The sequence below is a fragment of the Eulemur rufifrons genome, chromosome 30, assembly GCF_041146395.1.
Source record: "Eulemur rufifrons isolate Redbay chromosome 30, OSU_ERuf_1, whole genome shotgun sequence".
Taxonomy (NCBI): Eukaryota; Metazoa; Chordata; class Mammalia; order Primates; family Lemuridae; genus Eulemur; species Eulemur rufifrons.
Genome location: NC_091012.1, coordinates 33,892,925 through 33,907,031, shown reverse-complemented (window position 1 = coordinate 33,907,031; position 14,107 = coordinate 33,892,925). Strand labels below are relative to the sequence as shown.

The following is a 14,107-nucleotide window of genomic DNA, read 5'->3' as shown; positions in this document are numbered from 1 at the left end:
TGAGCAAGAGTGAGATCCCATCTCTACTAAAAACAGAAAAAATTAGCTGGGAGCAGTGGAGTGTACCTGTAGTTGTAGTCCCAGCTACTTGGGAGGCTAAGGCAGGAGGATAGCTTGAGCCCAGGAGTTTGAAGTTGCAGTGAGCTGTGATGACACCACTGCACTCTACCCAGAGTGATAGAGTGAGACTCTCATTAAAAAAAAAAATTTAATTAATTAAAAAATAAATAAAAAGTAAAACTTCTGCCCATCAAAGGAAATAATCAACAGAAGGAAAAGGTAACCTATGGAATGTGAGAAAATATTTGTAAATCATATATCTGATAAGGGGTGTTATCCAGAATATATAAAGAACTTCCGTGGGCAAAGAACTTAAGCAGTCATTTCTCAAAAGATGATACGCAAATGGCCAAAAAGCATAGGAAATGACACTCAACATCGCTAATCATCAGAGACATGCAAATCAAAATCACAATGAAATATCATCTCCCACCCATTAAGGCAGCTATATAAAAATAATAAGTGTTGGTATGAGGGGAAATTAGAACCTTTGATGGTAATGTAAAATGTTACCAGCCACTGTTGAAAACAGTATTGCAGATTCCTCAAAAAATTAAACATAGAATTATCATATGATCCAGCAGTTTCACTTCTGGGTATATATCCAAAGAATTGAAAGCAGGATCTAAAAGAGAGATATTTGCACACTCATGTTGATAGCAGAATTATTCACAATAGCCAAGAGGTGGAAACAACCCAAGTGTCTATTCAAGGATGAAAGGATAAACAAAATGTGGTGCATACATACAATGGAATATTATTCAGCCTTAAAAAGGAAGAGAATCCTGTCACATGGAGAATCCTGGAGGACATTATGCTAAGTGAAACATCAGCTAGTCACAGAAAGACAAATACTGCATGATTCCACTTATGGGAGGTATCTAAAATAGTCAAATTCAAAGAGAATAGAATGGTGGTTGCCACGGACTGGGAGGAAGGGCAAGTGGGAATTGTTTAATGGGTATAGAGTTTCAGTTCTGGAAGATAAAAAAGTTCTAGAGATCTGTTGCACACAATGTGAATATACTTAGCACTACTCTACACTTTAAAAAAAAAGTTAAGGCTGGGCACGGTGGCTCACGCCTGTAATCCTAGCACTCTGAGAGGCCGAGGCGGGCGGATTGTTTGAGCTCAGGAGTTCGAGACCAGCCTGAGCAAGAGCGAGACCCCCGCCTCTAATAAATAGAAAAAAATTATATGGACAGCTAAGATATATATAGAAAAATTGGCCGGGCATGGTGGCACATGCCTGTAGTCCCAGCTACTCAGGAGGCTGAGGCAGAAGGATTGCTTGAGCCCAGGAGTTTGAGGTTGCTGTGAGCTAGGCTAATGCCACGGCACTCTAGCCTGGGCAACAGAGTGAGACTCTGTCTCAAGAAAAAGAAAAAAAAAAGGTAAGATGGTAAATTTTATAGTATGTGTTTTTACCACAATTAAAACCAAAAATTATGTAAGAAGTGAGGAAGAGCTGTGGAAAGCAGTTTGGCAGTTCCTCAAAAAGTTAAACACAGAATTACCGTATGACCCAGCAATTCCATTCCTATATACTCAAGAGAATTGAGTATATAGGACGTACAACTGCACAAAAACATGTACAAAAATGTTCAAAGCAGCATTACTCATAATAGACAAAAAGTATAAACAACCCAAATCTACACCAGCTGAGGAATAAGCAAAATATGGTATATCCATACAATGGAATATTATTTGGCCTTTTAATGGAATGAAGTAGTAATATTAATACATGCTGCAACATCGATGAACCTTGGAAATATGCTAAATGAAAGAAGTCAATCACAAAGGAGCACATATTGTATGATTTCACTTACGTGAAACATGAGGAACAGACAAATCCATAGTGATAAGAAAGTAGACTGGTGGTTGCCAAGGGCTAGGGAGTGCAGAATTGGGACTAACAGCTCATAGGCACAGAGTTTCTTTTTGAGGTAATAACAAATGTGCTGGATGGAATCAGATAGCTGTGACGGCTGTACGACTTAGCGAATACACACCAAAAACCACTGTGGTGAATTTTATGTTATATGAATTATGTCTCAGTTTTTAAAAGTGAATGAAAAAAAGTAAGGAAGAGAGAGAGTAATAACACCAGCAAGGTATTTATTTAATCAGTGGAAAGTCACTGAACGCCTTCAGGTATGCATTTGTAAAAGATTCCTCTGGGGCTGTGTGGAGGATGGCTTGGAGAGGGCAGGAGTGGATGAGATCACTTATTGCAATGGTCCAGATTAAGACATATTAGTAGCTTGGACTTGGATGGTGGTAGAGGTGGGCATGAAGAGAAGTGGGTGGATTTGAGAGCACTTTCAGAAATAGAACTTATTAGATTTGCTGACAGATGTGGGGGATGAAGAGAAAAAGGGAGTATTAAGGATGACTGCTAGGTTTCTAGCTTGAGCTACTAAGTAGGAGATAATGTTTATTAAGAGGGAAAAGACTGGAGGAGGAACAAATACGAAAGAGGAGAGATGCTGATGACTTGGACAAGAGTAGCAGTCATGATGTTAAAGAAAAAGTGGCATCGACTGGGCATGGTGTGGTGACGAATCGGTTATGAGGGAATAAGATGCAACTCATGTCTTGGTAAGTCAGAATTATGTAGTCAGATCTGAAAGTCCATTAAAAGCCATGTTATCTAATAGCAGTGAAAAGAAGTGTTATGGTAAGTAATATGCTCCTGAACAAAGGCCTGATACTCAGCTTTTTAAATAAATGACCATCTGTACTCAAATAACAAACTACCACCCTGTCTCCAAGTTGTAAAAAAGTTCCCAGAATTGTGCACTCATCATTTAAGCAGGGCAACTAGGGTAACCAATCATACAAGATTATATGAAGTAGTATCATGATATATTACCCCAAATGCTTATTTCATCCCAGTCCCTGCCTTATTGTTCCTGCACCAAATGAGAAGATTGAGGACATGGACATTGGAGTCACTGGTTTCAGAAAAGAGTGTCTATGAGAAGTATCTACAGCTATTGTTGTGGAGACCTAAAGCCACCTGATGTCCATTTTTACCACTCCCTTTTTTATACTACAGCAAACATAAGGCATTGAAGATCAAGGTTGTAGTCTTTCTGCTGTGTTATGGTCTGGATGTTTGTGTCCCCCTCAAAATTCTTATGTTGAAATTCTAACCACCTAAGTGATGGTATTAGGAGGCGGGGCATTTGGGAGATGATTAGGTAATATGAATAGAGCCCTCATGAATGGAATTACTGCCTTTATAATATAAAGAGACCCCAGAGAACTCTCTGGCCTCTTTCCCCCATGTGAGGATCCAATGGGAAGTTGGCAGTCTGCAACCTGGAAGATGGCCCTCACCAGAATCCAATCATGCTGGCACCCTGATCTCAGACTTCCAGCCGGGAGAACTGTGAAAAATAAATTTCTGTTGTGCCAGGTACAATGGCTCGTGCCTGTAATCCCAGCATGTTAGGAGGCCAAGGTGGGAGGATCACTTGAGCCCAGGTGTTTGAGACCAGCCTGGGCAACATAGCGAGACTCCATCTCTACAAAAAATTTAAAAAGTTAGCTGAGTCTTGTGGCACATGCACTTATAGTCCCAGCTACTCAGGAGGCTGAGGCAAGAGATCACTTGAGCCTAGAAGTTTGACGCTGCAGTGAGCTATGATCATGCCACTGTACTCCAGCCTGGGTGACAGAGTAAGACCTTGTCTCAATCAATCAATCAATCAATCAATTTCTGTTGTTTATAAGCCACCCAAACTATGGTACTTTGTTATAACAGATAGAACTTGCCCTCTATATTGACTGGTTCTCCTGCTCTAAGTGCCATAAACAATAACCCTGCACCATTGCTCAGGGAATTGCCCCCTCCAGTAATGAAATTGCTTATCCCTAAAATCTCACAACCTTCAGTTCTTTGGGTCCCCAAAGGCCCAATTCACATGTTACCTACCTCTCTATAAAGCTCTTCCCAGCTACTGAAGCCACAGTGAGAGCCAGTGCCTCCTTCTGAATGCCTACTGCATTCACTGTGTCTCTCTCAAGAGGACGGCACTGATGACTCACTGACCTTGGGGGGGGGGGGTTGGTTCTGTGTGCTTGTCTTTTGTCTCTTCTGCCAAATTGCAAGCTACTGGAGAGCAGGGTTATACCTTACACACCCTTCCAGCACTATGTAGGGCATAAGTGTTCAAAGAAAGCTGTGATTCCTATGAATGTTTTCAGAAAAGAGGCCAAAGTAAATTGCGCACTATACTATAGATCCTTTAATCCACATTACTTCAAACTACATTAATTGTGAAGCTTAAAGAACATCCCCACTGCTTACACAACAGGTGTAGCTTACATAATCTGCTCTACCCAGCTGTTACTTATTTGTGACAATTCCCTCCTGGCTTCTGCTCCCTGTCGATCTGTGGGATTACTGCACCCTCCAGTATGATTTTCTGATTTATTCCTTCCTCAACTCATAAACAAATTGTTAATTTTCCTTTATGATAACAGTAAAAAAGGCTGAAACTTAAGAAAAACCAGAGAGCTATCCCTGGGGTTTTCTATGACGATAAAATGCAAAAATAAATCCTGGAATAAAACAGTATTTGTAAATATTGCCATAAAATTCATCTATTAGCCCAAGAATTTGTTTTTCCTATATAGTCTTCCTTGACAAAATACAGTATGCCCACTATGAAACTGTGTTACACAAAAGGTACTGAATGGAATGAGTAATGGAACAAATGAGTGCTGGGATTATGGGCAAATGAATGGAACAAGGAGGGGTGGGAGCAGTAATTAAAGTTCAAAAGTCAGGAAAAATGAAAATCCACGAACTTGGTGATGCTCCAGAAAGGAAACCAGCAAGTGTTGACGCTAAACTGGCAGAAACATCAATACTTCCTGGCTCCCCCACTGGGGGCATCAATTTACCACCGGCAGGCTGATCTTCTGATGCAAGTGACAAATAGTGAATGCTTTCAACAATATGAAAAGGAATGACTTATAATCACGAAGCATGGCTGTGGGTAGCAATGGAAAGGTGTGATTCCTAGGGGTCCGAGTTTCAGCTCTGCTGCTTAATGAATGATCTTGGGCAAATCATTTCCCTTCACTGAAAAATACCAGTGTTTTGCATTAGTGTGATGGAAAGAGTTAACATAGTAGGCCTGAAACTGCTATTCTTATAAAGGCCTGCTTGCAAGGTTGGTACCTGGCTGGTGTCTGGGGACTTGGATTTCAGGAGGGTTCCCACCACCCTAATTGATAAGAGTGCCTCACTGTACCTAAACTGTACAAATAGGGTTTATGCTGAATACCTGCTTTCCTTCTTGGAGTCTGCAATTTTGGTATGTGCCGGGTGGAGAGTACCTATGTGACAAGCTCCCAATAAAAACCCTGGGCACTAAGGCTCTAATGAGCTTCCCTGGTAGACAATATTTCACACATGTTGTCACAACGCATTGCTTGGAGGAATTTCAACATGACCTGTGTGACTTCAGTGCAAGAGGACTGTTGGAAGCTTGCACACGGTCTCCTCCAGACTTGGCCCCATGTGCCTTTTCCCTTTCCTGACTTTGCTTTTCCTTTTGCTGTAATAAATCACAGCCCCAAGTATACAGTAAGTCCCGAGTCCTGCCAATGAACCACTGAACCAAGGAGTGGTTTGGGGGGGGATCTCTGACACAACTGGTATAGTGTTGAAGAGTCTACCAAATGTTTTTTCCAACAATCTTGTGAAGTAACTATTATTCCCATTTTATAGATGAAGAAACTGGAGTTCAAAAAGGTAAACAAAGAGTATGCTCAGAAAATAAACATTTCAGTGTTTACTATATTATATATGGGTGTTCTCAAATTTTAGTGACCCTAAGAACCACTTAGAGTGTTTGCTTGAATGCAGTTTCCTGGAACCTATCACCTGAGACTTGGGTTGAGTGGGTTTCAGGCCCAGGAATCTGTATTTATAATAAGCATCCTCTCACATCTGTAATCCCAGCACTTTGGGAGGCCAAGGCAGGAGGACAGCTTGATGCCAGGAGTTAGAGACCAGCCTGGGCAATACACCAAGACCCTGTCTCTACAAAAAATAAAATAAAATAAAATAAGCATCTAAGATGATTTTTATGCAAGTGGTCCAAGGACCACATTTTAAGAAACATTTTTATGTATATGAACTACAGCCTTTGGTGCCCAGTTTCTCAAGCTAGGTAGTAAATGGCAGAAGTAGGACTTGAACTAACTCTTTTAACAAGGTTGAAACTCTTTTCACAACACAACTGCTTCCAAATCCCTCAAACTCTGCAGTTCCTCTGGTTTGCTGTCTTCTGGCTACAGGTGTCCATCCAGCTGATGGTAATCGGGTGCAAACAGGAAAGTAAGTATCTTCCATTTCCAGTACCAAATATTAAGTGGTATTCTGAATCCAAAGAAAGCACACTTATTAGGGTAAGTCAAATGATACAGCTCTTGGAGGTTAACACTGCAAATCTGATTTTCAAAATGGATTTGATGTGCTGGTGGCAACAAAAAATATAAGTTTATCAACTGCACTTAATACAGTATGAACTTGTTTACAATTTTAGAAGTTGAGGGCAATATATTAACTATAATGTTCTACGAGGGGCCATAAAAGGGAAGGGGGTTAAAGATTATCTTTCTGGTAGAGAAAAATGGTCTTAAGTAAATAGCAAACTTTTTAAGTGGACATGTAATTATTATCTTTTCTCATTTAAAATTAAGTATAGTTAGTACTCTGTCCACTGAAAAGGAAATTATTTTCAGTGCTATACACTTGATCTATAGCCCAGTCCAAAATACATAAGCTTCTTGGTGGCTGCTTACTCAAATGATCATTTTTCTTCTGTTATTACTGACTCAGGCTGTTACCAGTTCAGTTCAAAATAATTCGGCGAGTATTAATTGAACATCTACTGTTTACCTGATGCTGTGCTAGCTGCAAGATCATTACCAAGAACACTGTTCTGATTTTTCCAAGAATACTTTGGTGAAAAGAGAAAGGGACTAGGAAAACTTGCCACCTTAACACTTTAAGACAACATATAATAGAAGACCCTAAAAAACAAATGATGATATCTGCTTGAAGAATACAGGCCTCAACAATCCTCTCACATTTTATTAAATAAATATGGGGCAAAAATCAATGACAGTCTATACCTCACAAATACAGATTAATTTCCTAAACCTGGATATCCATAGTCCAACATCATCTATTATCCACATCATCTTCAACCATCAAGAAGTCAGCCGAATCAGCAATCCATCCATACACTGCAGTAATTGAGGGGCTGTCTGCCAATGTGCTGGTATAGGGCATCCTGTGCCCATATCTGCAGCGCTGAGCACTCATTCATCATTAAGCTGCAGCAGTGTTAACATATGCTGCAGTTGTGCTAATATGTTTGTTTCACGATCACCACTCATCTACCCTTATACCAGGGCAAGAAGGTAAATGTTAACTGAAGGGAAATAAACTTGAGAACAGTACCTAATTCACTTGTGGAAGCCAAGAATTTGCCTCCACCCAACCAGAAAAATTCCCCTAATCCCAAGGATTCCAGACCTAAAAGGTTGTTAATCTGTATAAAGCACTACAGATATACGGGGAATTCTACCACCTTGAAGAAGAAAAATTGTAATTGCATTTTGTATCCTATGCATTCACCCTCTTTGAGAGAACTGATCAACCAGGCTAGACAGTTAGTCTTGATGATTTTTTTCCATCATTCAACAAACCAGTATTTGGATTCACTCAATGGGCTAGTTCTTTGCACATCATGCAGACACAGAGAGTTTAATAGTGGTCCTTTCAGGGGTCACTGGCCATCCTTTACCTCCCAGAACCCACTGCCCAGTGGGTGGTCAACTGGCAGCTAGGGCAAGAAAACAAGCTCATTTGGACAGCTGCATCAACATGAAAATGGCCAGCTTCACCTGCCCAAATCTCACCTCTGCTAACAGGCCATCAGGAACATTGGAAACTACCTGACGTGTAGGCACTCATATTACCCACTAAAGGGCTGAATTATTAGTAATAATCATAAACAAAAGGAACAAACAGAAAACCCTTATAGAAGGTATTTAGGAGGCATTCAGAGTTTTATGCTGCTTAATCAGTAAAAAGCAGATCAGGGAAAAAAAAAGACAAAAACGGTTTTCACCGTGTAAAGATTTACTTTCAAGTTATAGTGGTTCATTCTTAAATAGGTTACCCACCTTGCACAGGGGTCAGCCTAGTATCTATTTACAAAAGAACAATTTGCCATGTATAGGTCATATCAAAGGAGTCAAATGCAACAAACTCCTTTTTATCTGACATCCAAACAACCAGAAAATAACTGATATTGTACAATCTATTTTTGGTAGAAAGCCAGTGACAAGGAAGTATATATCTTATTCATAAAGATGAAAATTCTTGATATGTCACCAAGCTTATTAGATGCCATACAGTTACCATGCCCTCTATATTTACAGTCATGCATGTAATGATAATTAAAGCTCATGAACACAGGAACTTTATCTGTCTTACTCACCCATATATCCCCAGAATCTAACACAGTGCCCAACACATAGGAGGCGTTCAGTGAATATTTGTTCAATGAAATAATGCTCTGCAAAACCATAAAGTGCCTTAATCATCTAAGATTGTATTATGGTCAGTATAGTTTTGGTATTAGATGCATTTATTTTAATTCTCAGAAAACTGATAATCAGTATATGATATACCCCAATTAACTAAAACTCCTCATTCTTCAATCATTCTGGATAAGGAGGGGTTTGCTATAAATCACTGCCTATAAGTAAAGGTTATTATTCATGTGAAACATGTAAAAGTTGTTCTTTCACCAAATATTATTAAATACCTATGCACCAGGCACTGTGCTAGAAGCTAAGGACACACTGTAAACTGTCCCTGTTTAGGACAGCCTTTCAAAATTAGGGTTCTTCATCTCCCTTGCATAGGAGAAAGTTAATTTATTGCATACAATGCATGCCCTGGGGCATTAGTGCTAATTCTCTCCAGGTTGAGAAAGACTGGTCTAGGGAGCCACAAGTTAAAAGGCAATTACAATATTATATGATAAAAAGGTTGCTTTTAGGCAGGGTCAAGTTCAACTGCTAAACCTAGACCTGTACAAACTACCTAGTAAGAGCAAAGATTCCCAGACCATTTGTAATACTTGTGTAAATGCAAAAATACTGCAACATACATGCAGATATATTTCCAAACATAATCAAATAAAATCAATATTTTCCATGCTTAGCAATGTCAGACCAAGGTTATTAGTAAAGTGAAAGAGAAAAACAATGTTTAATTACCCTGATAATTCAAGGAAGAAACCAAAAACCTTCTTGCTCCTGGAAATAAAAAAGCAATTACCTGAATTATTTTGTTAATTGCCTCCATACATTGCTTCATTAGACGAGCCTAGCCTTGGACTCAAAAGTAATAAATTAGCAACCTATTTCATTAATTCTTATTTTGCATTTTTAGTCTTATTTTGAATTTTCATTCTTCCTTATGCAGTTTAATTTCTTTCTAGTCCTGGGTGTTTTTGTGTGATATTATGATTATATGCTGCATGCTTTACGGAACCAAAGCAGTTTGAGAGCTTCTAGAATCAGAGATATAAATTTACTCCAATATTTCACACTCATAATTAAACTTTCATGAATCGATGATCTAGAAATTCATACCTGTCAAATATCACTCTCTGACAAGCTAAATTGATGGCATCCAGTGGACTGGCTAAGCCCCCCCATCTACTTCATCAAGGAAATCTCTTATTTTGAATGAAATAATTTAATAAGCCAAAAAGAGGGGGGAATTGTTGTTTAGCTTCTCAATAAACCTTTAAATCCATGTGAAAATGCTACTATAGTCACTAGAATTTTACTAAAAGAGAGGATAACATAAAAGTCCATGACCCTTAAGTCTCAAGTAGTCCAGACTTCTGATTAAACATGGCTTTGAAGGAAATAAATTGTACAAAGCTACTATTATTTATTTATTGTATTTATGGAGATATTCACTGAGAACAGACAGTGCTTTTATTGCACTGAGACATCCAACTCTTAAATCTTTTAAGACACCCTCTACATGCCTAAACCCTAAAATGCTATACACCAAATCCACCAATTTCTTTCTACCTCAAAACTGTCAAAAGGAAAGTCATAATTCATCAGAAAGGCAGGAACACGATAATTAATGGCAAAGACGTCAAGGCAGTGTCTTTAAAAAATACAATGAATCACTATTTCTTTTAGCTTGAAATTGGAGAACCTCAGAAAATAAATGGCATTTTAAAAATGATTCAGCAAACACAACTGAGCTATAGAAGATGATGCTACTCCTGAGATTCTTATTTCCCACTTCAGGTTTAAGATATAGAGAAAGCACTTCTCTAACATGCAATGACCAGTAACCACAATCAACACCACCATAAATTTATTTCACATTCAAAGCAAGTTTAGACACATAGGTACACCAAAAAAAATAACTGATTTTGAAAGGAATTCATTGCTCTATCTCTAAAATATTAAAACAATCATAAGACAGCAGACAACTTGGACTACATCTACATTGCTGTGTAAATCTCAAAGTCCCACCTAAATCTTTAATTTTAGCCTTCTAGTGATTTAAATGGGAGTGCCTGCCCCTCAAAGAATCTGTCAGGCAGACGATGAGGACAGCATATGATTTACTGATCTAAGGGATCTAAAATTTGGCTCCCCAAAATTTTGAAGCCATATTTATTTATTTATTTTTGAGACAGAGTCTCACTCTGTTGTTGCCTGGGCTAGAGTGCCATGGCATCAGGCTAGCTCACAGCAACCTCAAACTCCTGGGCTCAAACAATCCTTCTGCCTCAGCCTCCCAAATAGCTGGGACTACAGGCATGCACCACCATGCCCGGCTAATTTTTTCTATATATTTTTAGTTGTCCAGATAATTTCTTTCTACTTTTTTAGTAGAGGCGGGGGTCTCGCTCTTGCTCAGGCTGGTCTCTAACTCCTGAGCTCAAAGGATCCGCCCGCCTCGGCCTCCCAGAGTGTTAGGATTACAGGCGTGAGCCACCGCGCCCGGCCTGAAGCCATTTTAACAATGAGTATTTGATAGTATTTTCCACATTCAGTCCAATGGTTTGCAGATTAACTCCTTGGCCTACCGCTCAGACACAACTCCTAAGAACCTTCCAGCTTACTGCACTGGTAAATTCCTGGGACTTACCAAAGTCATGGTTGCACAGGAAAATGTGAACAGTGGGACATTCCAGCTGAAACAATGATGAGGTCAAAGCTCATTTCAGTATGAGCAAAAGTGATTCTCTGCGGAGATCTCGGTGGGGGAGGCAAAGTACTAGCCTCAAACCTGCAGGCTGGCACCTCAACAACTGCTGCAAATTCTACTGCATGCCCTGGCTTCCTGGGCCAGTCCTGCTTAATTGTTAGACTATAATATAATGCAGATCACTCTTAGCAAAAGGGAAGCAAATGGGGCTTTTAGACCAGTACTTGAGTTATTCAAATCCTTAAACGGGGACTTCAACATCTCAATTTTAAGCTAATGAATTTACTATGCTTCAGAGCCCAGTTGTTTGCCACCATGAGAGTGCCACATGAAAAGGTTATTGTTTTCCTAAATACAATTAGCTCTTCTTGTCACCTTTCTCTTTTTGTCACTCCTAAACAACACTCCAAGATCACAAGAATCCAAGTGAAATAGAACTATGAAGTACAATGCTCTTTTACATTATCAGGCTAAAGGTGAGAAACCAATTTTGGTCACCTGCTTTAAAGCATCCAGTACATTTCCTACAGATTTCAAGATCCTTGATATATACAACCTCTATTGTACTGTGCTACAGGTAATAATCTGCTCCAATTTCATACTGCATGTTTCTGGTGAGGTAAACATTTAGAAAAGCCATTAACATAGCATATTGTGATAATAATATTCTTAAAAAGGAACGTACAAGTATTACTTTTAGCCAGGGTACATTTGTGAAAGTTTCAAATAGAGAAAAATTAGAGCAAATTCATTCAACGTATGAAAAATAGGTTAGCAGTGCTTTGATTAGGAATAACTGCATGAAAAGAATCAAATCGACAAGTTCTCAAAACGTGTATTTTAAAGGGGAAGGGGGTATGCGCTCAGCACTCAACCCTTTTTCTTAACTACAGAAAAATCAAAATTTGCAGATGAACCCTTTCTTTCACATCATTGGCAGAAATAAAATCCTAGTCCCGCCACCACCTCTAGCAATCAAGGAAGTTGCTACAAATAGCAGCATTGAAGTAAATGGCCCTGTTTTGCTCCATTCTTAACATACCCTCTAGGAGTAAACAGGTTACTCAAAAAAGTCAGTAGCCAGAAATCGCTTTTCTCTATGTCAAACTTCCACGAAAACGAAATTCCCTTTTCTGCGGATTTGGAAGGCGGTAAACGTGGACGGAGGAGTCCAGTCGCAGCCTGCTTTTCTCCCATGGGTTCGATGTCTCCGCGAGGCTTCAGACCCGCGATCGGCAGCATGGCCAGCGGCGGTGCAGCCTCCTCGCGTCTCCACATCCACCCAGCCCACCCTGACAATCGCCCTCTCTTTTATAACACCCTAAATGTGAGCTTTAGGCTGGGTCCCCAAAGTTTGCCCGGTCTCCGGTCAGCAGCCGCCCTGCTGGGCCGAGCCCTAGGCAAGGCTGAGTCCTGCCCTAGCCTCGGGCTCCCTCAACCCTCAGCTCTTCTTTTGGGCCACAGTGACAGGTCTAGGTTTACCTCCATGTGCTCGTGGCAGAGGAAACAAAAGAAAGCAACCTCCCGGATAATAAAACGCCATCTTCGCCTAACTGGCAAACTGAGGGGTCCCCGGGTCGGTCACCTCACGAGTCCCCCACCATCCAGCCCGAGGGCGGCCCCCAGTCTAAGGCAGAGCTCGTAACAGCCCCGGGAAGCACTGATTAAATTGTCCTGGGGGCGAGGGTGGGATACCCCGAGAACCCTACCTGCCTCCCAACCCTGGCCGCCGGGGCAATATGTTTCAGTTAAAACGAAAAAGGGCAGCGATGGTGGAGCCTCCCGGAGACGCAATGACCCCCTCAGAAAATCGTCGTGAGGGACCTGGCGAAGGGGGTAGCGAACAAGCAAACCGGCACGCGTGGAGCCGCAGCGAGTGTACTTACAAAACGATTAAAGCTCCGGCGGAACATCGCGTCGAAGGCTGCCGGGCGCTGAGCTGGGCTCTAGTGGGCTGTCTGGGAAGGCGCCGTCCACAAAACACACTGCGGAGTGGGCCGGCAGCGCAAAGCGGACAGCGAGGCGGGCTGCCCGGCCACCCGCCCGCCGCCTGCCCTCGTTGGCTCTCCGCGCTCCCCCGCCCCCAGCCGCCCGCGCCCTCGCGCCCGCGGCTCCCGCCCCGCCTCACTCGCTGCCCGCCCCCGGCCCGCCCGTCCCGGGGGCGACGGCCCCGCTGGTCCCTCTTATCTGGCCTCAGCACCGCGGGCCGGTCGCTCCCGCAGCAGCCCGCTGAGAAGGCGAGCCCGGCACGCGGGGGAGGGATGGCGGAGGAGCGCTAGGCTCCTCCTGCGGGGGGGACGCCCCAACCTCTCCGCCAGCGCCGGGCTCGGCACCCCGCTGTCTACACTCTTCCCCGGCGCAGCGGCAGCGCCACCGCCCGCCCCCCCGCTGGCCTCCGCGGCCGTCCCGCTCGGGACACGGGGCACCCTCCCGAGGCACCCCGCGCCTCACCTCGCCTCAGCCCGACACTACTCCCCTGTCTCGGTCGGGAGCCACAGCCTCCCTCGCCCCGGCCCTAACTCGTCCGCCGCGCCGCGCCGCTTCGCTCGCAGCCCCTCCTCAGTCCGCGGCAGCCGCGCCGCCCCGCGCTCGGTCCCACACTCGGGCCAGGGAGCCTCGGCGCAGCCCGCCGGCCCGCCTGAGCCCGCGAGACGGCCGGGCTCCCCGCTTCCTGGCGGGGAGGAGCCGGACTCAGAGAGAGAGTGGGGACCCGCAGGGCTTTTGGAGACCCCGGCGCGGGCGGGGTGGGGC

General features: G+C 42.6%; 2 protein-coding genes across 3 annotated transcripts in view; both read right to left on the bottom strand.

Moving 5' to 3' along the window:
• The window catches only part of ATP11C (ATPase phospholipid transporting 11C), a 182,055-nt gene extending 168,571 nt beyond the window's left edge, over window positions 1–13,484 (bottom strand). For both annotated transcript variants that reach the window (XM_069462993.1, XM_069462994.1), the window contains exon 1: window positions 13,243–13,484. In XM_069462993.1, coding sequence (XP_069319094.1) covers window positions 13,243–13,269 — 27 coding nt within the window. In that variant the 5' untranslated portion in view covers window positions 13,270–13,484. The remainder of the gene's footprint in view (window positions 1–13,242) is intronic.
• A 340-nt stretch (window positions 13,485–13,824) lies between these two features.
• C30HXorf66 (chromosome 30 CXorf66 homolog) overlaps window positions 13,825–14,107 on the bottom strand; it is a 28,079-nt gene continuing 27,796 nt past the window's right edge. Inside the window, exon 6 of the mRNA XM_069464181.1 lies at window positions 13,825–14,027. Within this exon, the coding sequence (XP_069320282.1) occupies window positions 13,825–14,027 (203 nt within the window). The remainder of the gene's footprint in view (window positions 14,028–14,107) is intronic.